This window comes from Mobula hypostoma, chromosome 16 (genome assembly GCF_963921235.1).
Source record: "Mobula hypostoma chromosome 16, sMobHyp1.1, whole genome shotgun sequence".
Taxonomy (NCBI): Eukaryota; Metazoa; Chordata; class Chondrichthyes; order Myliobatiformes; family Myliobatidae; genus Mobula; species Mobula hypostoma.
Window position 1 is genome coordinate 56,984,961 of NC_086112.1, and position 25,232 is coordinate 57,010,192.

The 25,232-nt window shown below is 39.2% G+C and overlaps 1 protein-coding gene across 2 annotated transcripts in view; it reads right to left on the reverse strand.

Moving 5' to 3' along the window:
* Positions 1-7,760: 7,760 nt before the first annotated feature.
* LOC134357421 (zinc finger protein GLIS3-like) overlaps positions 7,761-25,232 on the reverse strand; it is a 503,684-nt gene continuing 486,212 nt past the window's right edge. For both annotated transcript variants that reach the window (XM_063068994.1, XM_063068995.1), the window contains one exon: positions 7,761-12,532. In XM_063068994.1, the coding sequence (XP_062925064.1) occupies positions 12,396-12,532 (137 nt within the window). In that variant the 3' untranslated portion in view covers positions 7,761-12,395. The remainder of the gene's footprint in view (positions 12,533-25,232) is intronic.

The following is a 25,232-nucleotide window of genomic DNA, read 5'->3' on the forward strand; positions in this document are numbered from 1 at the left end:
AGTTTGTTCTGATTTTCACCTTTTCCCATATTTGCACTTGTTGATATGCATGTAAATACCTGCACAGGGGGTTGCAATTGAGTGAGACAGACTGGATGAACAGCTGGGTATTGCCCCCTCCCTCTGTAATTCTTCTTAGATTTGTACATTATTGTCAAATAGGCAAAGATGATTTACTCAGCATAAAAAAAAGGTGGGGGGGGGAACAAATGATGAAGGCAGAGTTTCACCTTATACTTTTCGAAAAACATAGTGATGCAGAATAATTAAGTGAAAAAGAAACCTACTGGAATGTTGAAACAGTTTAATGAAGGTTCTCGCAACTTTTTGGCTTCCCTGCAAACGACCAAGATTTTAATCCACAACAAACAAGTTGGATTGGGTAAACATTTCCATATTTAGGAAGTTGTGTGTCCCATGCTGTTTAATCCATGAAGTAATTTAGCCACCACCAGTTTGGCAATCACAACAAAGCTTCAGCCTAAAAGGCATATTTCACGTGGCAACCGAGGAACCAATGGAAGCATACCGTAAACTCAGAGTTAACGTGCTGGAACACCGAGATTTGGATAAATGTAATTTACATCAGGAGTGAGGTCTGGTGTGGAAGAAAGTCAGACACCCATTAGGGCAGCCAGTTGCTGTAGCTGGTAGGAAGTTACAAGCTCTGACCCTTGGAAGTCATACTGGGGAAGACGGAGCAATGCAGTAATCATTGCATGTGAGGTGTGGTAAGCTGTGATCTGCTACACTCTTGCCGCCACTCACTTAGTCTGTCTCCATCAGATGAATAGCTATGCAACCACAGCCTTCAAAGTTAAGTATGCACTGTTTCAAAATTAGGTTTGCCACAACTGTGCATAACATGCCAGATAGGCTACTCAGTTCCAAAAGAGAGTGGGCACAAGAGCCTCTGGAAATCTGCCCAGTGTGAACATCTTATCCATCAGAAAAGGGGTACAGAAGCCTGAAGGCACACACTCAGCGATTCAGGAATAGCTTCTTCCCCTCTGCCATCTGATTTCTGAATGGATGTTGAACCTATGAATATTATGCATTTTTTAAAGACTTCTGGTTTTGCACTACTTATCTTAATTTAGCCATGTAATAGACAAATTACTAAACTTACTGAACTACTGCAGTGAGTTTTTTTTTTGGCTATATTTATCATGTATTGCATTGTATTGCTGCCGCAGAGTTAACAAATTTCATGACATATGTTGGTGATAGTAAACCTGATTCTGATTCAGCCATTAGGTGGGTATAGTTTATATGTGTGTTGTTTGTACCTACATGCCTGTGATGCTGCTGCAAGCAAGGTTTTCATTGTACCTATACTTTACCATACAATAAATTTGAGTCGAGACTTGACTGAATCACTTTTGATTTCCCTGTAGATTATCATCTTAACGTGTAAGGTCCTTCCACCAAAGGCACACTAGACATGAGTAGTTTATGCAACTCTTCTATACTTTGCTCTTATGAGTAACGAACAGAGATTGCCTCTTTCCCCCATGTCCCACTCAGCATGCCGCACCAGCACTGAAGCAAAGATGCTGGAGGAAGCATAAGATGCTGACAAGATAATGAAGAACAGCTCACTCTGTTATTGCTGTTGGCATCACCTCAGGTTTAGCACCGTGATAGAAGAAGAAAATACGTTACCGGGGCAGTGCAGCTTGCAGAAAGGCATCTGGCACTAAAGGCCGAAGGTCGTTTCGGAGAAAAGACTGATGCCAGAGAAGTTCAACCAGCAACACTACTCTGGAGGATACTGATGAGGAAGGTGAAAAAGGACCCTATCTGGAGGATGGTTGGTGTATTCTCCAGACTACCTGACTATATGCAAGATATGGCAAGGAGCAGGAAGGAGTCCATCTCACATCTTATGATAGAGATTGTCTGGAAGGCATCATTTCTAATCTGGAGGCAACACACACTCCCCATCGCAGCAGCAAATAATTGAACTCCAGCTGTAATAGAGTAACAGACAGAACCCAAAGAGAAAGCTTGGCTCCTGAATGCAGTTCCACTGACCCAGCTCCGACCCCTGTCACATGGGTCCAGGTTGTCGATGTTCAGCAGCTGTAAAATGCCATAGACATGAGAAAATCTGCAGATGCGTTTTGTGTGTGTTACGTGAGATGCCATAGGACAGCTTGCAGTCCTCGCTGAACAGAGGTTCGATCCATGAACGGTATGCAGTTCTTTAAAGGCAGATGGGAGTAACTAATGGATGACTTGTTGTTTTGTAGAAGCAGAGATAGGCCCCCTGAGACCGAGATCTCGGACAGCAGCTTTTCCATCTTGTTGAATTTTGTAATTCACACTTAGAAGTGGTCATAATCGGGATGTCCTCCACCACAGTTATATTGGGATATTTTTTTCCATCACGTAATTCCGATGAAGACAGCTCTATCAAGCTAATTTTTTTGGAGAAATTGCAGTGTATTAGCATGGGACCAAATATACACATTTAAATGAAGCTTGAAAAATTACTTTAATTCCCATTATTTATTTATTTATTTATTTATTTAACCTGAATTAAAATTTGGGGGTAAGGAAAATCATACTTTTGATTCAAATTTGAAAAACAATATGAAAAACCAAAGAGAAGACATCTTCAAGTCTCTCATATGTGTATGGACCGTCCCAGCTTATGAAGGGTTCTGTTCCTGCGTATACCCTGGAAGGTGGTGTCTCCGTACATCTGAAACACACAGTATCATCTCCTGTGTTGCTCCTCACATCATATTGTTCTACATGGACTTGCTATAATTGTTTTATTTTATTGAATAATCACCTTCCCGTGACCCATAATTAAACTAATGGAATATACAGTATCATATCTACTTATTAATGAATAGTATGAAAAATTATTATTATTACTAGCTTGAAAAATGCTTTAAAATCTTTGGGAAAATTTGTATGTTGGATTTCCATAAATCAGTTCATTCATAGCCGAGGGAGCCCCTGCATCCTCACTTTAGGTCCTAAAGAGAACACTGCCAATTAAGAAAAACAGAAAATGTTGGAAATGCACAGCAGGTCCAATAGTATCCATGGAAAGCTAAGCAGGTTGTGTTTCAGGTCAGAGGATCGTTGTCAGATGGAGGGTCTCCAACATGAATCATTAACATTATTTCTTTCGATAGACGCCTGTTATTGTACTCCTTCGTACCCAAGTTTGGTACTTTGATGATATGTTAAATCTACACTTCAAAGCCCATTACAATATGACAAGATCTAGGTCTTTAAGCATTGACAGCTGAGTCATTTAATTTACACTCTGATATTTTCTTCTCCAAGTGGATAGATATTAAAAGTTTGTATTTAGTTTTTGCAGAATATCAGCTGAATCACCTTTTCTATTTCATTGCTTAGAAACATAGAAACATAAAAAACCTGCAGCGCAATACAGGCCCTTCGGCCCACAAAGCTGAGCCAAACATGTCCTTACCTTAGAAATTACCTAGGGTTACCTATAGCCCTCTATTTTTCTGAGCTCCATGTTCCATGCTTAGTTTGGAATAGATTATGATGTTTTTTATTTGAAAAACATCTGTTCTAGTTTTCCATTTTATGTCCAGCATATGCTTCATTTAACATTTCTTTCTTGATATTAGGCCATTCATAGCACTTTACAAGTATTTGGAAGTGAAACTCAGTTCTTGAAAATTGAAGAAACACCATGGATTCACCAGCAAAATAGAATCTTGCATATTGTTTAAAAAGGAACCTTTATTGCTATGAGTTAAAGTCCCATCCATATTAGTTGGGGAATTTAAATTCAAACAACTGAATAAAATCAAGAGTAAAGCAAAACTAATATCAATAATGACAGTCATGATCACTTGGAGTTGTTAAAGAAAATGTCTGGTCCAAAGACCTGCTAGCCTTGGTATCGATGTGATTCCAGCTTCTTCAATGTGGTTGAATCTTGTCTGAATAGTTGAGACAAACTGTTCAGTACAGATGCATTTAGGTGGAGACAATAGAAGCTAGGTTTGTGTGAAATATCCTCAATGAAGTAATAAAATTAAATAATTCATACGTAACATGGCTAAGGTACATGCAGAAAATTTGTGAAAACTTTTAGGTGTATCTTATGGATTTTGGGCTGCTGATTGTGAAAATCATCATGAAATTTCCCTATCATGCACCATTTTATGAAGTTGCCTCTGTTTGTTATTTCAATTGATGATTCAAGTCAGAATAACTGATGCCAAGATTAAGGTACATATTTTTGTTGGCCCAGAAATCAAACGGGGTCATCAATGACAGGCAATTTGAAGAACTTCAAGTAGGACTGGAGAAAATCGCGTAGAATGCATTCAAGGACGTTGTTGAATTTTTTCTTGGCATTATATTCAATAAAAGTTAATCTCTTGTTTCTCTAAAATCTCATGTGATACAAGTAATCTGAAATTCTATTTGTTTTCAGCATTAAGCGGTCTATTATAAACAAAGCAAATTTCTGAGGAAGCAACACTTTCAACAAAAGTTGTTGTCCAGTGAAATACATTCATACAGTCATAAAAGATAGCACCTTTGGTCTAACTAGTTCATGTCAACTGCAATGCCTCTTTCCTATCCATGTACCTATGCAAATGTCTTATAAAATTTGTAACTGTACCTGTCTCTACCACCCATTTCATATAACTACTACCTGCTGAGTGAAATCTTGCCACTCTGTTCCTCTTTTAATTTTTTTTAGATTTTATGAATTTCTCATTTTAGACTTCCCCACCAAGGAAAAAGACAGTGACTATTTATCCTACCTATAATTTTATAAGCCCCTTTAAGGTTATGCTTCAGTCTCCTATGTGCCAATGAAAACAGCCCAGCTTATTCATTCTCTCCCTGTAAGTGAAGCTTTCCATTCTTCTCAACATTCTGATTGATCTACTCTGAACTCTTTGAAAGTTCAAAGCAAACTTAATATCAAAGTAGTCTAATGGTTCATATCCACCCTGTAGTGCAGTGATCAGAACTGAACACAGTACTCCAAGTGTGGCCCGATCAATGTTTTATGCAGCTAAAATATGTCATTCGAACTCTTATTTGCTATGTGCCGGCTTATGAAGGCAGGCATGCCGAATGTATTCTTCACTGTCCTATCTATCTTTATTTTCACTTTCAGGAAGCTACAAACTTGGTTCCCAATTCCTCTGTACATTGACGTTCCTCAGGTCGCTAGATATTTACTGTTGCATTTTTCTGAATTAAACTCCCCCTGCTACTGCTCAGCCAAATGTTCTAACAGGTTTTCAAACCTCAGCATCCTCACAAGAGCCTACCACTCAGGACTTAGGCAAAAACATTTATGTCCAAACTTACTAAAACTCTTTCTCACTTTCCTGTAATATGATTGGAAAAAAGTTAAAATGGCACAGATGTTTCTGAATTAAACAGTGCAAACTAACATTGCTGCAGAATTCAAAAGGCTATTTAAATTTTGCTCAAAAGCAGTTTAAAATAATGGTAGTAAAATAATGAAAGCTCATTTTAATGATGAAATTGTTCCTATAGCAAATGTGCAGTTTTACTTAATCCTGATTTTTTTTACATGTACTTCACTTCATCTCCTGCCAGGGTGTCAAACGTACAATGAAAAGGCCGCGTGCAACCTCCGAACCTTATTTTATCTGGCTCTTGAAGCCCGAGCAAACCAGACCATTTCCCTTTATTATTTGTTTGTCGCTTTGTTCTGTTTTAAATTTTGGCGGCCCTGAACACTTGGAAAATCTTGCTTTATATTATTACCTCACTGACAGATGAATCCCAAATGAAAACACAAAGATCTGTTTGCGCAAATAACAGGGAACATTGACTTAAACTATTTTAAAGCCCTCAGGATCTGAATACAATTTCAGTTTATAAAGGTAAAAGCTTGCATGACGAACTAGAAGGTAGATACAGACATCCCACTTCTCCCGGAAGTTCCGGGAGTCTCCCCCGCATATTGATAGCGGCTCCCTGACGCCCACAAATTATATACAATATCCTGGAAATCAATTTGTTTGAGAGCGTGTGAGCGGGGGGTGGGGTAAGAGAAAGAGAAGGAGAAAGAGAGAAAAAATCCTGATTGGTCTCTTTTTGTGCGAAGTAGACATCAGTTTTCTCTGTGGGCAGGCTTTACAGTTGACCTCTCTCTCTCTTTCATTGTCCATCAGTTCAGTTTAGTGTCTGGCAGCGCTATGGCAGAGAGTTCCAAAAAAAGAAAATATAAAACGTACTTCACCCCAGACTACAGTAAAGTGTACCCCTGCCTAATAGGGGTCAAAATAATGACAGTGTTGCTTGCTGCACTGTTTGTAACAGTGACTTTTCTATTGCCTATGGTGGGTTAAATGACTGTAAAAGACATGTTGAGGTGAGTTTAACAGGTGTCATTCATTCATTAGCATAGTTAACATTATTTAAACTAGCTGGCTAGCTGCTCAGGAGCTACTCTATTGATGTCCTACGTGATGAGGCCAAACTCCCTGTAGACTTGCTTAAAGTTGTAATAGAATAAAAAAAAGACTCCATGATAATATAAATACATATTTTAATGTCACATCTTCTGCATAAGACAATATAATAAGGACACACCTTATGCTTTTAGGGACCACAGCATATTAGGGAGGCTAAGCACAGGGAAGGCTGCTCAAGTATTTCACAGTTCTTTTCAGCAGAAAACCAAAGTCTGACAGAGAAGGTGGACTGGGGTGGGGGGTATGGGGTTGCAGGAGGGTGGGGGTGGTGGTGCTACCTCCCTGAAATGAGTTTTTGCAGGGTGGGATGTCTGTAGATAAATATTCCTTGCAAATGTTGAATATTTATGTATTTATTTATTGAGATACAGTGTGGAATTGGCTCTTTGAGCCATGCCGCTCAGCAATCCCTCTATTTAACTCTAGACTAAACGGTTTATGATGATCAATTAACCTATCAACTGGTTAATCGGGAACTTGGACTGTGGGAAGGAACCAGAGCACCTGGAGGAAACACAGGTCACTAGCCCTGAAAGTGGATGTCGCTGGGTGGGGCGCGGGCCCATATCCGACTGTCACGAGAGTAGGTCCACAGGGGCTATGTCGTGATGAGGAGGAGGGAATCGGCAGTGAGCATGGAAGCCTAGGGTGCGGGCCTGGGCCTGGGTGGAGCCACTGTGGCTGCAGATCTTGGTTGTAGTAGCAGCAAATATTCAAACGAAATCTCTGAAGGCTGAAGCAGAGAAGGCTTCCATGTGACCCGCAGTTGAACATAGGTCAGTCGGTCCAAAGAGATGAGCGAACGCCATTCTGAAGGGACGGGTAATGGCCTCCATTGCTTGGGCCGATCGAATGGGAATCAGGAATTTGAGCCACACCGAATCTGGAGTGGCGGAGACGGATGCCTTGCAGCGTCCAGTGCAGTAACGCAAATGATCCTGGAGAAGCCAGCAGGGGCCCTGGCAAGAGTTCCTTTTCTTCATACAAACCCCTTGCAGGCAGCGGCATCTTAGGCACTGTTTCATTTAAGTATGTATTGAAAATAATTTAATTCTCAATTGCCTCTGATCAAATCTTCAATAAATGTTTTGGCATTAAAATATCATGCAGATTCAATACCAGTATAAGGCAAACATTATCTATCAGCAAATTGTCACCTGGGTACTTAGGATTACAATGCTCAGATAATACACATTAAATCGTGATTCAAATGAAGAAAGCAGAATTAAGTAAGAAAAGCCTAATGAGTTATTCATTTATTTCAAAAGTTTTATTTGGATCAATTCCCATAGGACAAAATTTGCAAACAGTCCATTCCAGGTGCCACAGTTTTATGACAGTTATTTTCACAGCAATATAATCTACACTTCAAATCAATTCCAGTCCTATAACTTGTGCCAGGAATTAAAACAAAAGCCTCATTAGCAAAGACCTTAAAGGATAATTCTGTTTTTGATTATAAAAAGAAAATTGCATGAGTCCTCGGTATTAATAGTAAAACAAGTGAAAAGACTACTTTATTTTTCTGTATATCCTTCATTGGTGCATTACTGTTGTTTAAGTGCTGACAGAGATCCAGTTTCAATCTTGTACCATTTTCAGGGAAATCATTCTGAGATTTATTTTGTGCCCAAAATAGTGAACAACTTAAAGCAAAAGAATAATAAGAACATGAAAAAAATAATTTATCAAAGTTATAACAAACCACAAGACTACATTATATGTTAATTAAGATGTAGTGATTAACCGTCTTAAGATTCAAGCTGTAGCAACATAATTTACAACATATTGTAAGTGTAGTATTGGACAAGAAAATCAACCAAATATACAATCAAATTTGCAATTAAAAATCTACAAGCAAAGGTATATGAAATATATACAAGCTCTATAAAACCATGCAAAAAACATTATACATTTCCACATCATTTTCTATTTAAAAGTGCTCCCAGATCTATATTATGTAGAATGCTCCAATTTATGTACAGATTGTTTTATTTAAGCATGTTTTAACATGGAGAATTGTGTTTTTTTATCTGATTAATAGTCTCATTGGGGAAAATAGCATTGTTATGCTTTTGAGCACAACCTAATGCCATCCAGAGGAAACAACTTTGTATCGTGAACTTTATAGAACAATAGGAATGAAGACTAAAAAAATTGAAAACAGCACCTGAACTGATCTGAATCATGACAGCAGCATATAAAAGGGACATAAATTTCTTCTGAGGAGGATAAGTTGCATTATTGAAGCAAAATTAGACTTACTATAATTTTGGACTTCTAACATGTCTCAATTTTGATACTCCATAATTCTCCCATCACAGTAGGTGTAAGAAACTGTTAACTTTATGAACTCGGTTTTAAAGCAAACATCCTTACTGAAGGCTAAACACAGTGGAACAGATGATAAAGTAAATTAACGTGATTAAATGACACCTGGCTGCATTTCAAAAGGCTGCACATTACAGAAATGTGATGTGTGGAGTTCTGTTATTTGCGGTCTTATAAGGTGAATTCAAGCAGGCTTTTACCACTGAGGTTGGGTGGGACTACCACCAAAGGTCATGGATTAAGGGTGAAAGGTGAAAAATTTAAGGGGAACCCGAGGGAAAACTTCTTCACTTGGGTTCATAAGAACGTGGAATGAACTGCCAGCACAAGTAGTGCCTGCAAGCACTATTTCAACATATAAGAGAAGTTTGGATAGGTACTTGAATGAAAAGGGTATGGAGGGATAAAAGATCTGTTTCTATGCAGTAGTTTTCAATGACAATCAAATAATGATAGAATAGGTAATAATCTTAATTAAAAAAACAATGACTTTAGCCAATGCATTTATGCTGATTTTTAGGGGAATAATGTTCTGTGACACAAGTGAGAGATTCTTGTTTGTACAGTGCCTGATTCAGTTGAAAGATGGTAAATTAGCATGGCTAGTGATATATAGGACTACTCGAATACTGGCAGATTGCAGTGCTCTGGCAGAAGCGTTATGAAGTTCATCTGGACCAAGACAAGGAAAACATAGCAAATCTTAAAGCAAAGCTAAGGAAATACTGCATGAATAATAATTTTTAAAGTTATAAAATTGTTTATTATGCATGATGGACAGCATGTTGTGTGCAAGAAGAAACACTAAGAACATTTTATTCTTAAGTTTGAGTTACCATCTTGTCTAGTGGCCACGATACCATTGACTTCTTTCTTCCACAAAATGTGTCCTCCATTATAAAAGCTAAGCCTGCATTAATAAAAGACACGTTTTTAAGTTGATAATGTAGCACCCTGAAGCAGCAGTTCACAAGATACCAAAAGGTTTTCACTGTTATTTCTGGGTGTTAGCTTCAACCAACTTCGGTGTTCAAATTGTTTATTGGGTTTCTAAAGCAACTCAGATCATCAAACACTAAATTATATCCAATGAAGTTACTATGATTCATCTTATAAAAAGTCTTCTTGTTTACGAATCTACACCCTGTGTATAAACGTCATAATATTTTAAAATGTAAAATAGGGCACATCATGCACAAGTTATAAAACAATGGCACTTGTGAAATTAAACATCTTTTCATTCTTCCCCAATTCCACTTTGCATATAAAAATGTATATTATGTAAACTATTTAAGATTGCACACGTTATCCAATTTATCAATTTTCTGAGAATTAGACATTTATCTCATAGGTTATTTTTTCTTTTTTGGGAAGAGGTGAATATTTTATGAGATCAACATAGAATACCATATGTTATAAAGGGCTTTGCACTCTGCTTTTTCAATGAAAGAAACAGTAAGCTGGCAACTGCTTGATGTAAATCTTCCCCTGATGTGACATCACAAAATTTTGCCCAAGTATAAAAGTGATTGTGTATTCTAAAGAATACATTCTTCTAATTCATGTAAATACAAACTGATCTTTTTTCCTCTAGCCATCTTGAACAAATATAATGATTAGGGTCAACAGAGACTTTGCTACGTGTTTACAGATTTTGAGAAGAATACTGCTACCCGAAGGTAGAGGAGAATAGTATTATCATTTGTACGAGTAACTAATCATATTGTGAACTCATTATCGTTCTGCTTTTCAAGACGTGGTAATGTTCTGATTCAGGGTCGATAGTGCCAGTTTGAGTGCAGGATTTGTTTAAAGGGTGCAGCAAAGAATGTTGTTTAGGTATCACTTGGAGTTATCTTATTCCTGTACAATTCTTCTCCATTTCTAGAAGAACCGGTAAGATGCTTGGTTATTTCTTATACCTTTTTAGTTTTGTTTCAATGATAAAGAATGAAACTGAATTTGAAAATAAACAATTGCAAATTTTTCCACTCTGTTATAGACTGTGGGCTACACCTTGCTGGAATAGAACATCCTGTAACAGTTGAGCTGCAGCATTTTCTTAATCTAATTGAAAAGGTTTCCTTTTTATTTTTTTTGGAAGTGAAAGCTGATAATTGGTGGGGAGGGTATCTGGGAAAGCTGTGTTATTTGTAAGTAATGAGATCACTTATCTATTGGAGGCCAAGAAAGAAAATGAAGGATGAAGAATAAAATGCAGAAAGAAATCTAAAGAAAAAGAATGTATTTGGTTGGGAATGAAAAAGTAAAAAAAAACAGAAATCTCTCTTAATGGTAAAAAAAAATCCAACAATTCCTTTGCATATGAATGAGATGGGTGGTTTGCCAAACTGTCCTAGGCAAAGAAGTTGAGAATAAAAGGAAGATTAGAAGGTATCAATTGACCAGCAATGTTCTGAAGATTGACCAGTTACAGGGTGTTTCTTGATCTGCTCAACCATCTAGCAGAATTATGTATTAATAATAATTTGCATTGTTCAAATATTATTTATTTTCCAGTAAGATGCAGTCTCAGATAGGGACAGTGCTGATTAATACATCTATGATGGATCAACAAGGATATAACATTTTACTTATTTCACAATGTCCATATAGTAGAATGCTCACAACTCACATTGTGAGAATTATGAATTTCTCTGTTTTCTTTTGTTTTTAATGAAACAAACTTGTAAAAGCATTTTGCAACAGAGCTCTGAATTTAGGGAACAAGAAACTTAACCTTTTCTTGATCATTTAGTGCCAAATTTTGTAAAGAAAAAAAACTCTGATCTTTTAAATTTTGTGCAAGAGACTTGGAAAAATAGTCTAGCCTGGAAAATATAAATTTATACACTTACAATTTGAATAGTGAAGAAATAAAAAATATTTTAGAAAATATGTATAAAAATAGTGAACTTAGTAATACATACAGTATGTAAATAGGAGATAGCGCAAAACAAAACAAAAATAACAAAACTGATCTGTTCTGGAAACTTCTCTTCACAAACAGTGATACTTGTTTCAGTAGTATGCTCCAATATTTTGTTTAAAAAAGTTAAGATTATGTTTGTATCATCTTTACTTGGAGCTTTCACCCAAGTACCAGCACCCATTGTAAAAGGAAATGGGTGACTGATACACTGTGCTAATTGCAGTTTCCTTAGTGTGGAAGCACAATTTCTATTCAATTGTGATAATAGTGAAAACACATTTTTTTTGCTGTATTTGTGTTTAAGGAAAGAAACATAATAGATTAGTTACAAAAGCAAGATCACACCAAAAACAACATACAACCCTTCATATAAATTGTGAATTCCCTTTACTTTTTCAGAAGCAGTTTGTAATATGGCAATAGATGGATTAGCATGTGTTTGCTTCCTTTGCTATTTCACTTCTGTGAAGTACTTCCACTTTTCTCCTCTCAGCCGCAGGTTTATGTGAATAGCACACTTTCTTTGAGAGAGGTAGAGGTGTAGAATTTGAATTCACCAGAATAACGTCTTGAGTACCAGTTTAAGAATTTGTTTAAAATGAAAGAATAAAATGTGAAGGATTGTCTCATTGTAGTTCTTTTTGTTCTTGTTTTCAACTTTCAGTGTAAATGGAAGACAGCTGACTAGGGCAGCGATCAATTGCATTAATTTGGAGGAAACCGTTGTCTTCAGGACAATTCCGTACCGAGTCACTGAAAATCCCAGGGGACGTTGTTTGAAAGTCATAAGCTGCAAAGTTAAAAAAAAAATGTTAATCTGGACACAGAATAAGGATAAACTAACTTCATATTTAAGAATTGTGCAGGCCCAAGATCCTCAGTTACAAGTAAAATAGTTACATTATAGGACCAAAGAAGTCCAAAATGTGATTGTGTCTAAAATACCACTCCTGTTCCTTCCAAAACAGTACAAGTTAACACCACAAAGACAGAGCTCCAAAAAAGGATAAAAACAACCACTTGTTCAATTCTTCCTGACAGCTGCAAGCTTTCAGTTCCAGCACTAGGCTCATTAATCTTTTTTGCACTTTCTCCAGTCCTTTCATTTGCTTAAGGGGACCAGAATTCTGAACAATACTCTAATTGTAGCCTTACTAAGGTCACGTACAAGTAAAACAGAACCATTTTTGAATTCTATACCTCAAGAACTAAATCCTACGGCTTTGATTGATTTGTAATGGCTTTGCAATGCTGTTTTTTATTGTTTTGCTCACTTATATCCCCATATCCCATTGCTCCGAGACGCCATTCATGTTTTCCAAAATTTCCAAAATTCCAATAATTCCAAAGTTGATCACCTCACATTTATTGTCACTTAACTGCTCAGACTGTGATTTTGTCAACATAGTTATGTCAATTGCAGTTTCTGATTTTGTTTGGATTCCTATTATAATAGGTCAACTTAAAGATTAATGCATGAAGATTTAAGATGAAATTTCAGTACGGTGGCAGGATAGTGCTTCACTATTAGAAATAACTTCAAATGAAAGGCTAAATGAGATTGATGATACATCTGCCTTCTCAGGTGGACACCAAAGATCATTTTAAGTTATAGTAAAACATGAAATGATGTACACATACATTTATACCTGTGTTTGTACTGTGCATTTCCTTCATTACAACTGTTGACTGCATTTTAAAATCAGACTGCTGGATAAAGAGTTGATGTTTTGGGCAGAGACCTTTCATTAGGATGCTACGCAAAACGTTGACTCTTTATTCCATTTCATAGATGATGCCTGATCTGCTGAGTTCCTCCAGCATTTTGTGTGTGCTACTCTGATATAATCAAGGCATTTTATACTCCTGAAAGTAAAAAAAAACTGCAGTTGCTAGAAATGTGAATATTTTCTTTTTCTTTAAGGAGTGTTTGGTCCTCCTTTGCTTACTTCTGAAATTTTTCAAATCCACGAGTTTATATACATTTCTTGCAATTTAAAAGCCATTTCTTTTGATTTAATTCTATCAGCCTCTCCTGATAGGCACAACTAAACCACTTCTCCTGTTGCTTTTTTTTTGCCTCATCACATCTTATCCATCTATTAATCCTCTCATTAATAACCATTGTTTATTATTATAAACAATAATTTTTGGTAGTTTTCCAATACAACATAGACAATTTTGCTTGAATCAGATTTAACATCCCAACTTCAGATTGACCCAAATTACTTATAGGTTTTATATAAAATTATCACTAGTGCCTAAAAGTACCTTGGCTGTCAGATCAATTAATCCTTAGAAATTGCACGACACTTATCAAAAATATCAGTTAATGAGGAAACAATTGACATTGTTTACTGATCTAGATGTCTATCCGTATATTTATTATATGAATACACACTTTATCATATTACTGCTGTTCTGGCCTGCCCAGATTAAATGTAAATTAAGGTATACCATAATTACATTGGCTTGATTATATGCCCCTCTAATTCCCAGATTTTTCTTAGCGCTCTGAATTACAACTCTTTAGAGTATACTGACGGCTCCCACCATTTTTAAGCACCTTGGTGTCTCTTAACTCTATGCAAACTGATTCTACCTCTTGATTTCCCCAACCTAATAACCTTTATCCCATTCTTTAATTAGATAGATACTCCACTGACTGTTCCATTTTGACTTGCTCTTCTAAAAGTAAGCTGGTATATTTAATTCCCAGCATAGGTCACTCAGCAATCAATGATCTCTCTAATAGCTAAAAGATTCTATTCTTTTCCACATACTAACTCCACATTTCGTTATAACACAGGAGGAAATTTATTGTACCAATTTAATTTTAGTTATGTTATTATTTCGCTTGTCTTGTTATGAGTGCTGTACTTAATCAAAGATGTTTGTTTTGTCTTCTTGCCTTAACTCTAATTAGAGACATACTTTGTTTCCTGACAGACTCCTGTTAACATAACCCATTTTGCTATTCTGCACACTTGCTCTATTCTTACTTTATAACTGTTAAAATAGTTTATTTTGTTTAATTCCTATACCCTTGATTATGTGCTTCACTCAGAAACTGGTCCTATCTTGATTCACTAGAGGTGAAGCCCAACCTAGTGGAACAGATTTTTTCCCCAGTACTGGTGCCAATGACCCATGAACAAAACCCTGTCATAGAAACATAGAAAATAGGTGCAGGAGTAGGCCATTCGGCCCTTTGAGCCTGCACCACCATTCAGTATGATCATGGCTGATCATCCAACTCAGAACCCTGTACCTGCCTTCTCTCCATACCCCTGATCCCTTTAGCTACAAGGGCCATATCTAACTCCCTCTTAAATATAGCCAATGAACTGGCCTCAACTGTTTCCTGTGGCAGAGAATTCCACAGATTCACCACTCTCTGTGTGAAGAAGTTTTTCCTCATCTCAGTCCTAAAAGGCTTCCCCTTTATTCTCAAACTGTGACCCCTTGTTCTGGACTTCCCCAACGTCGGGAACAATCTTCCTGCATCTAGCCTGTCCAATCCCTTTAGAATTTTATACGTTTCAATAAGATCCCCCCTCAATCTTCTAAATTCCAGTGAGTATAAGCCTACTCGATCCAGTCTTTCATAGAAACATAGAAAATAGGCGCAGGAGTAGGCCATTCGGCCCTTCGAGCCTGCACCGCCATTTATTATGATCATGGCTGATCATCCAACTCAGAACCCCGCCCCAGCCTTCCCTCCATACCCCTGACCCCCGTAGCCACAAGGGCCATATCTAACTCCCTCTTAAATATAGCCAATGAACTGACCTCAACAGTTTCCTGTGGCAGAGAATTCCACAGATTCACCACTCTCTGTGTGAAGAAGTTTTTCCTAATCTCGGTCCTAAAAGGCTTCCCCTCTATCCTCAAACGGTGGCCCCTCGTTCTGGACTTCCCCAACATCGGGAACAATCTTCCTGCATCTAGCCTGTCCAATCCCTTTAGGATCTTATACGTTTCAATCAGATCCCCCCTCAATCTTCTAAATTCCAACGAGTACAAGCCCAGTTCATCCAGTCTTTCTTCATATGAAAGTCCTGCCATCCCAGGAATCAATCTGGTGAACCTTCTTTGTACTCCCTCTATGGCAAAGATGTCTTTCCTCAGATTAGGGGACCAAAACTGCACAAAATACTCCAGGTGTGGTCTCACCAAGGCCTTGTACAACTGCAGTAGTACCTCCCTGCTCCTGTACTCGAATCCTCTCGCTATAAATGCCAGCATACGATTCGCCTTTTTCACCGCCTGCTGTACCTGCATGCCCACTTTCAATGACTGGTGTATAATGACACCCAGGTCTCGTTGCACCTCCCTTTTTCCTAATCGGCCACCATTCAGATAATAATCTGTTTTCCTATTTTTGCCACCAAAGTGGATAACTTCACATTTATCCACATTAAATTGCATCTGCCATGAATTTGCCCACTCACCCAACCTATCCAAGTCACCTTGCATCCTCTTAGCATCCTCCTCACTGCTAACACTGCCACCCAGCTTCGTGTCATCCGCAAACTTGGAGATGCTGCATTTAATTCCCTCATCCAAGTCATTAATATATATTGTAAACAACTGGGGTCCCAGCACTGAGCCTTGCGGTACCCCACTAGTCACCGCCTGCCATTCTGAAAAGGTCCTGTTTATTCCCACTCTTTGCTTCCTGTCTGCCAACCAATTCTCTATCCACATCAATACCATAACCCCAATACTGTGTGCTTTAAGTTTGCACACTAATCTCCTGTGTGGGACCTTGTCAAAAGCCTTTTGAAAATCCAAATATACCACATCCACTGGTTCTCCCCTATCCACTCTACTAGTTACATCCTCAAAAAATTCTATGAGACTTGTCAGACATGATTTTCCTTTCACAAGTCCATGCTGACTTTGTCCGATGATTTCACCGCTTTCCAAATGTGCTGTTATCACATCTTTGATAACTGACTCTAGCATTTTCCCCACCACTGATGTCAGGCTTACGGGTCTATAATTCCCCAGTTTCTCTCTCCCTCCTTTTTTAAAAAGTGGGGTTACATTAGCCACCCTCCAATCCTCAGGAACTAATCAAGAATCTAAAGAGTTTCGAAAAATTATCACTAATGCATTCACTATTTCTTGGGCTACTTCCTTAAGCACTCTGGGATGCAGACCATCTGGCCCTGGGGATTTATCTGCCTTTAATCCCTTCAATTTACCTAACACCACTTCCCTACTAACATGTATTTCCAAATTTCCAAACATGTCATAATAATGTTGAGCCATACATTGAATTATCTGATTTACCCCATTTGTGTTGTATGGTTGCAATTGCTCTTTATAGTTCATTTTATTTTAAACTTTGGACATTCACTGCTCTCATTTCAGCATGGATTTTTTCCCCTTGTCTATGTCATTGACTCCACAACAACAGAATCTTTCCTCTCCCACTGCACAGTCCTTTCCTGTTCTGAAAAGATTCCTTAATGCAGGCACCAGGTTGGTAAAGTACCCTCTGGGACTTACACCTGTTACTGCAGAGAAGATTATTTATCCTCTTAACTTTATCATCCCTTCTTCACATGGAGCTACCTTTGGTCTGGTTATCTGCTCAGCAGTTTCTACTGTCATTCACAGAGACTACAGAAACCTCATGACTATTGGGCAGGTGCAAGGGGGATGAGACTCCTTCAAAATTCTGATCCCGTATGCCTGCCTCATTCAGCCACACCCTTCTGCCACTTTTTGCTGACTAATCCTATTGGACTTCATCTAAAAGATGGGACTTCTTCCTGTGAGAAAGTGAGAAACTTGCTTCATCATTCACCCACACCAAAAGCATCCGTGAACCTGCCCTCATCCTCAATGCACCGTAACACATGGATCTTGAATTTCTCATTAATATTGAGCCACATTTCCCTAAGCTGCAGACATGCTTTACAAAGTTTCTCATCATTTATCCTTTACACCAATCCCCACAAACACCAGCTATAATATATCACCTGACTTGTTATACTCATCTTAAGCATCTGATGAAATTAATCAATTTACTTAATTCTGTCACAATCACACTTACTTCACTGAAGTCCTTTTCTCACACAAGTTTACACTTAATGGACACTACATTTTGAGCAATGAGGAAGGGTTAATTAGCAATCTTGTCGTGAAAGGCCCCTTGGGTAAGAGTGACCATAATATGGTGGAATTCTTCATTAAGATGGAGAGTGACATAGTTAATTCAGAAACAAAGGTTCTGAACTTAAAGAGGGGTAACTTTGAAGGTATGAGAGGTGAATTAGCTAAGATAGACTGGCAAATGACACTTAAAGGATTGACGGTGGATATGCAATGGCAAGCATTTAAAGGTTGCATGGATGAACTACAACAATTCTTCATCCCAGTTTGGCAAAAGAATAAATCAAGGAAGGTAGTGCACCCGTGGCTGACAAGAGAAATTAGGGATAGTATCAATTCCAGAGAAGAAGCATACAAATCAGCCAGAGAAAGTGGCTCACCTGAGGACTGGGAGAAATTCAGAGTTCAGCAGAGGAGGACAAAGGGCTTAATTAGGAAGGGGAAAAAAAGATTATGAGAGAAAACTGGCAGGGAACATAAAAACGGACTGTAAAAGCTTTTATAGATATGTAAAAAGGAAAAGACTGGTAAAGACAAATGTAGGTCCCCTACAGACAGAAACAGGTGAATTGATTATGGGGAACAAGGACATGGCAGACCAATTGAATAATTACTTTGGTTCTGTCTTCACTAAGGGGGACATAAGTAATCTTCCAGAAATAGTAGGGGACAGAGGGTCCAGTGAGATGGAGGAACTGAGCGAAATACATGTTAGTAGGGAAGTGGTGTTAGGTAAATTGAAGGGATTGAAGGCAGATAAATCCCCAGGGCCAGATGGTCTGCATCCTAGAGTGCTTAAGGAAGTAGCCCAAGAAATAGTGGATGCATTAGTGATAATTTTTCAAAACTCGTTAGATTCTGGACTAGTTCCTGAGGATTGGAGGGTGGCTAATGTAACCCCACTTTTTAAAAAAGGAGGGAGAGAGAAACCGGGGAATTATAGACCGGTTAGCCTAACGTCAGTGGCGGGGAAACTGCTGGAGTCAGTTATCAAAGATGTGATAACAGCACATTTGGAAAGCAGTGAAATCATCAGACAAAGTCAACATGGATTTGTGAAAGGAAAATCATGTCTGACGAGTCTCATAGAATTTTTTGAGGATGTAACTAGTAGAGTGGATAGGGAAGAACCAGTGGATGTGGTATATTTGGATTTTCAAAAGGCTTTTGACAAGGTCCCACACAGGAGATTAGTGTGCAAACTTAAAGCACACGGTATTGGGGGTAAGGTATTGATGTGGATGGAGAACTGGTTAGCATACAGGAAGCAAAGAGTGGGAATAAACGGGACCTTTTCAGAATGGCAGGCAGTGACTAGTGGGGTACCACAAGGTTCAGTGCTGGGACCCCAGTTGTTTACAATATATATTAATGACTTGGATGAGGGAATTAAATGCAGCATCTCCAAGTTTGCGGATGGCACGAAGCTGGGTGGCAGTGTTAGCTGTGAGGAGGATGCTAAGAGGATGCAGAGTGACTTGGATAGGTAGGGTGAGTGGGCAAATTCATGGCAGATGCAATTTAATGTGGATAAATGTGAAGTTATCCACTTTGGTGGCAAAAATAGGAAAACAGATTATTATCTGAATGGTGGCCGATTAGGAAAAGGGGAGGTGCAACGAGACCTGGGTGTCATTATACACCAGTCATTGAAAGTGGGTATGCAGGTACAGCAGGCGGTGAAAAAGGCGAATGGTATGCTGGCATTTATAGCGAGAGGATTCGAGTACAGGAGCAGGGAGGTACTACTGCAGTTGTACAAGGCCTTGGTGAGACCACACCTGGAGTATTGTGTGCAGTTTTGGTCCCCTAATCTGAGGAAAGACATCCTTGCCATAGAGGGAGTACAAAGAAGGTTCACCAGATTGATTCCTGGGATGGCAGGACTTTCATATGAAGAAAGACTGGATGAACTGGGCTTGTACTCGTTGGAATTTAGAAGATTGAGGGGGGATCTGATTGAAACATATAAAATTCTAAAGGGATTGGACAGGCTACATGCAGGAAGATTGTTCCCGATGTTGGGGAAGTGCAGAACAAGGGGTCACAGTTTGAGGATAGAGGGGAAGCCTTTTAGGACCGAGATGAGGAAAAACTTCTTCACACAGAGAGTGGTGAATCTGTGGAATTCTCTGCCACAGGAAACAGTTGAGGCCAGTTCATTGGCTATATTTAAGAGGGAGTTAGATATGGCCCTTGTGGCTACGGGGATCAGAGGGTATGGAGGGAAGGCTGGGGTGGGGTTCTGAGTTGGATGATCAGCCATGATCATAATAAATGGCGGTGCAGGCTCGAAGGGCCGAATGGCCTACTCCTGCACCTATTTTCTATGTTTCTATGTTTCTATGTTTACATGAGGGAGTAAGCAGTCACAATCAGTAGAAATAGTGTAGCTGCTATTAATACAAAACCAAGTGTAATCAATAAGTAAGGGTAACTGTATAACAGCATCTGTGAAGAGAACAAATCACTAACTCACATTGGGTGCCCTCTTGAAAGGTAGAGTTTGGTAATTGACATGACCATGAAATAGACTACTTTGCACTAGCCACATGTACAGACAATGAGCTGTCTTAACTGACCTACTGTAATTGAATAAAATATCTTGGCACTAATATTACAAAGATTAAGGAAGATTTCACACTTGCTATTTTGGCATTTTGTGCATCAGATCATCATACTCACAGAGTGTGTGCCCATTCCTGTGCATTCATCTGTACTGAATAAAGATCCCATTACATCTGGAGATCCAGTCTTCATGCTCATCATTCAAAACCATGACTGCCTACCCACGATGTTGTACTTAATTCCCACTGTGCTTTTAGCTGGGCTCACTGATTTCTCAGCTATCAGTATCTTTGTCACCTGACTTTAATTAAGTACTTTTAGTTGGTTAGCCAATTACCAGAGAGACTTAAAAGCTGCTTACTTATCACTTCATGTCATTGTAACTAACAGTACCGGATTAAAAGAATTTAACTGTAATATTAAATATATTTTAAAAATTGAAGTAAAATTACAAAGGTCCATCAAATCGTGGGGCCTCCAACTTCCATTCTAATTTTAATATTAGTGAGTTTAATATTAATATTGAATATTAGTGAGGGAATGTTCCTCTAAAATTCATGAGCCACTGACTCTATGCTTTCCCTAAATTCACGGTTATCTCAACAGCTTGCTTCAGAAATATATCGGCATTTTTTTGCCTAATGTTGGGAAAGCTGTGCCACTGACTGTCTTGGTGTTTACTTTCCATTCATCTGTTCGTGAAATATTATGCACAGTTTTCTCTCCAAGGACATTATGATTCTAATACCCATTTGGTGTACTTGAGAGTGATCTGATCAGTATCCATTGATGTACTCCAAGACAAATATCAGATCAGAATCGGGTTCAATATCACTGGTGTTTGTGGTGAAAATTGTAGTACAATGCAATACATAATAATAGAGGGAAAAATTGTGAGTTACAGTAAGTATATATTAAATAGTTAAATTATATAAGTAGTGGAGAAATTCAAATAAAAAAGTAGTGAGGTAGTGTTCCTGGGTTCTATGTCCATTCAGAAATCAAATGGCAGAGGGGAAGAGGCTGTTCCTGAATCGTTGAGTGTTTGCCTTCAGGCTTCTGTACCTCCTTCCTGATGGTAGCAATGAGAACAGGGCATGTCCTGGGTGATGGTGGGTCCTTAATGATGGATGCCCCCTTTTTGAGGCATCACTCCAAAAACGATGTCCTGGGTACCATGGAGGCTAGTGCCCATGATGGAGCTGACTGAGTTTAGAAGTTCATAAACTGGAGCTCTCCCTCCACCAGATTCCACTTTCTCTCCCCTCTAGGAGGCCTTCACTTCCATCTCCCAACCTTCCCCTAACATCCATTACCCCTCCCACACATGCCCACAAACTGAAGCTTTCCCCTGCCAGGTTGACCTCTCCCCGCCAGGTTGCCCCCCCCCACCTCTCCTTGCCGGATTCCCCCCTTCCTCTCTAGGAGTCCTTCACCTCCATAATGTTTTTGATAAACAACCTTCTATGTGGGTTTTGTGTCATCTTAAAAAGCAGGCAAGCTACTTGGCATAGCTTCACAGAGGCTTTTCTGCTGTCAGCTCACCATGCTGCAATGACCTAACCAATTGCTTTTTATTGTCCACTCCCTAACCTTGGCTACAACTCTTAAGCTTAACAAAAAATACGTTATAGCATTTAGTCATCTAATCTGGACAAGTAGATATCTAAGTGTCCTTGCAGTCAGGGTTTGCAGAGAAGATGAGAATTGTAAAGGATTGTGGGACTTAGCTTATGTGGAGAGATTAGATACATTGTGATTGAAAGATAAGGCAGATTTAATGAAGTTGTTCAATAGAAAGGATAAATTGCAGGGCTACAGGGAGAGAGCAAATTAGAATAAAGGGTTTGCTCTTGCGAGGTGCCATTGGCCTGACGGGCTGAATGGCCTAATTTGTGTCATCATTAGTAAGAGAACTTGTGCAGTAAAGGAAATATATGGATACAATCAGAGGTGGGAGAGGGTTGTGGAAACTGTCGAAATTTTTGCAAATGAAATGAACAATTCTAAGGCTCTTGGATGCCCCAAGACTATATTGAAGCATTGATATAAAGATGTGGCCAGACTGATGGGCTACATAACCTGGCCCTGGAACCATAGAAGGTTTGGCAACTTGACTAGCATGGTGAAGTCAAGTGTAGACTGTTGCATCTCCTATCTGGTGGTGTTGGAAACGACACTCATGCACCTCCACAATATTGACATATATCCCTCATACCTTATGCAGACCTGCTGTCACTCTACCACAGTGGCACTTCCACAAATACAGAAAGCAAACATAAGACCATAAGACCATAAGACAAAGGAGCAGAAGTAGGCCATTCGGCCCATCGAGTCTGCTCCGCCATTTTATCATGACCTGATCCATTTCATTCTATTTAGTCCCACTGCCCCACCTTCTCACCATAACCTTTGATGCCCTGGCTACTCGGATACCTATCAATCTCTGCCTTAAATACACCCAATGACTTGGCCTCCACTGCTGCCTGTGGCAACAAATTCCATAGATTCACCACCCTCTGACTAAAAAAATTTCTTTGCATTTCTGTTCTAAAAGGGCGCCCTTCAATCCTGAAGTCATGCCCTCTTGTACTAGACTCCCCCATCATGGGAAACAACTTAGCCACATCCACTCTGTCCATGCCTTTTAACATTCGAAATGTTTCTATGAGGTCTCCCCTCATTCTTCTAAACTCCAAGGAATACAGTCCAAGAGCGGACAAACGTTCCTCATATGTTAACCCTCTCATTCCCGGAATCATTCTAGTGAATCTTCTCTGTACCCTCTCCAACGTCAGCACATCCCTTTCTTAAATAAGGAGACCAAAACTGCCCACAGTACTCCAAGTGAGGTCTCACCAGCGCCTTATAGAGCCTCAACATCATATCCCTGCTCCTATATTCTATTCCTCTAGAAATGAATGCCAACATTGCATTCGCCTTCTTCACTACTGACTCAACCTGGAGGTTAACTTTAAGGGAATCCTGTACGAGGACTCCCAAGTCCCGTTGCATCTCAGAACTTTGAATTCTTTCCCCATTTAAATAATAGTTTTCCCATTTATTTTTTCTGCCAAAGTGCATAACCATACACTTTCCAACATTGTACTTCATTTGCCACTTCTCTGCCCATTCTTCCAATCTATCCAAGTCTCTCTGCAGACTCTCCGTTTCCTCAGCACTACCGGCCCCTCCACCTATCTTCGTATCGTCAGCAAACTTAGCCACAAAGCCATCTATTCCATAATCCAAATCGTTGATGTATAATGTAAAAAGAAGCGGCCCCAACACTGATCCCTGTGGAACACCACTGGTAACCGGCAGCCAACCAGAATAGGATCCCTTTATTCCCACTCTCTGTTTCCTGCCAATCAGCCAACGCTCTATCCACGTATGTAACTTTCCGGTAATTCCATGGGCTCTTATCTTGTTAAGTAGCCTCATGTGTGGCACCTTGTCAAAGGCCTTCTGAAAATCCAAATATACAACATCCACTGCATCTCCCTTGTCTCGCCTACTGGTAATTTCCTCAAAAAGTTGTAATAGGTTTGTCAGGCAGGATTTTCCTTTAAGGAATCCATGCTGAGTTCTGCCTATCTTGTCATATGCCTCCAGGTACTCTGTAACCTCATCCTTGACAATCGACTCCAACAACTTCCCAACCACCGACGTCAAGCTAACAGGTCTATAATTTCCTTTTTGCTTCCTTGCCCCCTTCTTAAATAGCGGAGTGACATTTGCAATCTTCCAGTCTTCCGGAACCATGCCAGAATCTATCGACTTTTGAAAGATCATCGCTAATGCCTCCGCAATCTCCACAGCTACTTCCTTCAGAACACGAGGGTGCATTCCATCTGGTTCAGGAGATTTATCGACCTTTAGCCTATTCAGCTTCCTGAGTACTTTCTCTGTCGTAATTGTGACTGCGCACACTTCTCTTCCCTGCCACCCTTGAGTGTCCGGTATCCTGCTGTCTTCCTCAGTGAAGACTGATGCAAAATACTTGTTCAGTTCCTCTGCCATCTCCTCATCTCCCATTACAATTTCTCCAGTATCATTTTCTATCGGTCCTATATCTACTCTCACCTGTCTTTTACTCTTTATATACTTGAAAAAGCTTTTAGTATCCTCTTTGATATTATTTGCTAGTTTCCTTTCATAGTTAATCTTTTCTCTCTTAATGACCTTCTTGGTTTCCTTTTGTAAGGTTTTAAAAACTTCCCAATCCTCTGTCTTCCCACTAATTTTTGCTTCCTTGTATGCCCTCTCCTTTGCTTTAACTTTGGCTTTGACTTCTCTTGTCAACCACGGTTGCATCCTTTGTCCACTCGAAAATTTCTTCTTTTTTGGAATATACCTGTCTTGCACCTTCCTCACTTCTCGCATAAACTCCAGCCACTGCTGCTCTGTCGTCTTTCCCGCCAGTGTCTCTTTCCAGTCAACTTTGGCCAGTTCCTCTCTCATGCCACTGTAATTTCCTTTACTCCACTGAAACACCGACACATCAGATTTCGGCTTCTCTTTTTCTAATTTCACAGTGAACTCAATCATGTTATGATCACTGCCTCCTAAGGGTTCCTTCACCTCAATCTCTCCAATCACCTCCGGTTCATTACATAATACCCAATCCAGTACAGCCGATCCCCTAGTGGGCTCAACAACAAGCTGTTCTAAAAAGCCATCTCGCAGACATTCTACAAATTCTCTCTCTTGAGATCCAGTGCCGACCTAATTTTTCCAATCTACTCGCATGTTAAAATCCCCCACAATTATCATAACACTGCCCTTCTGAC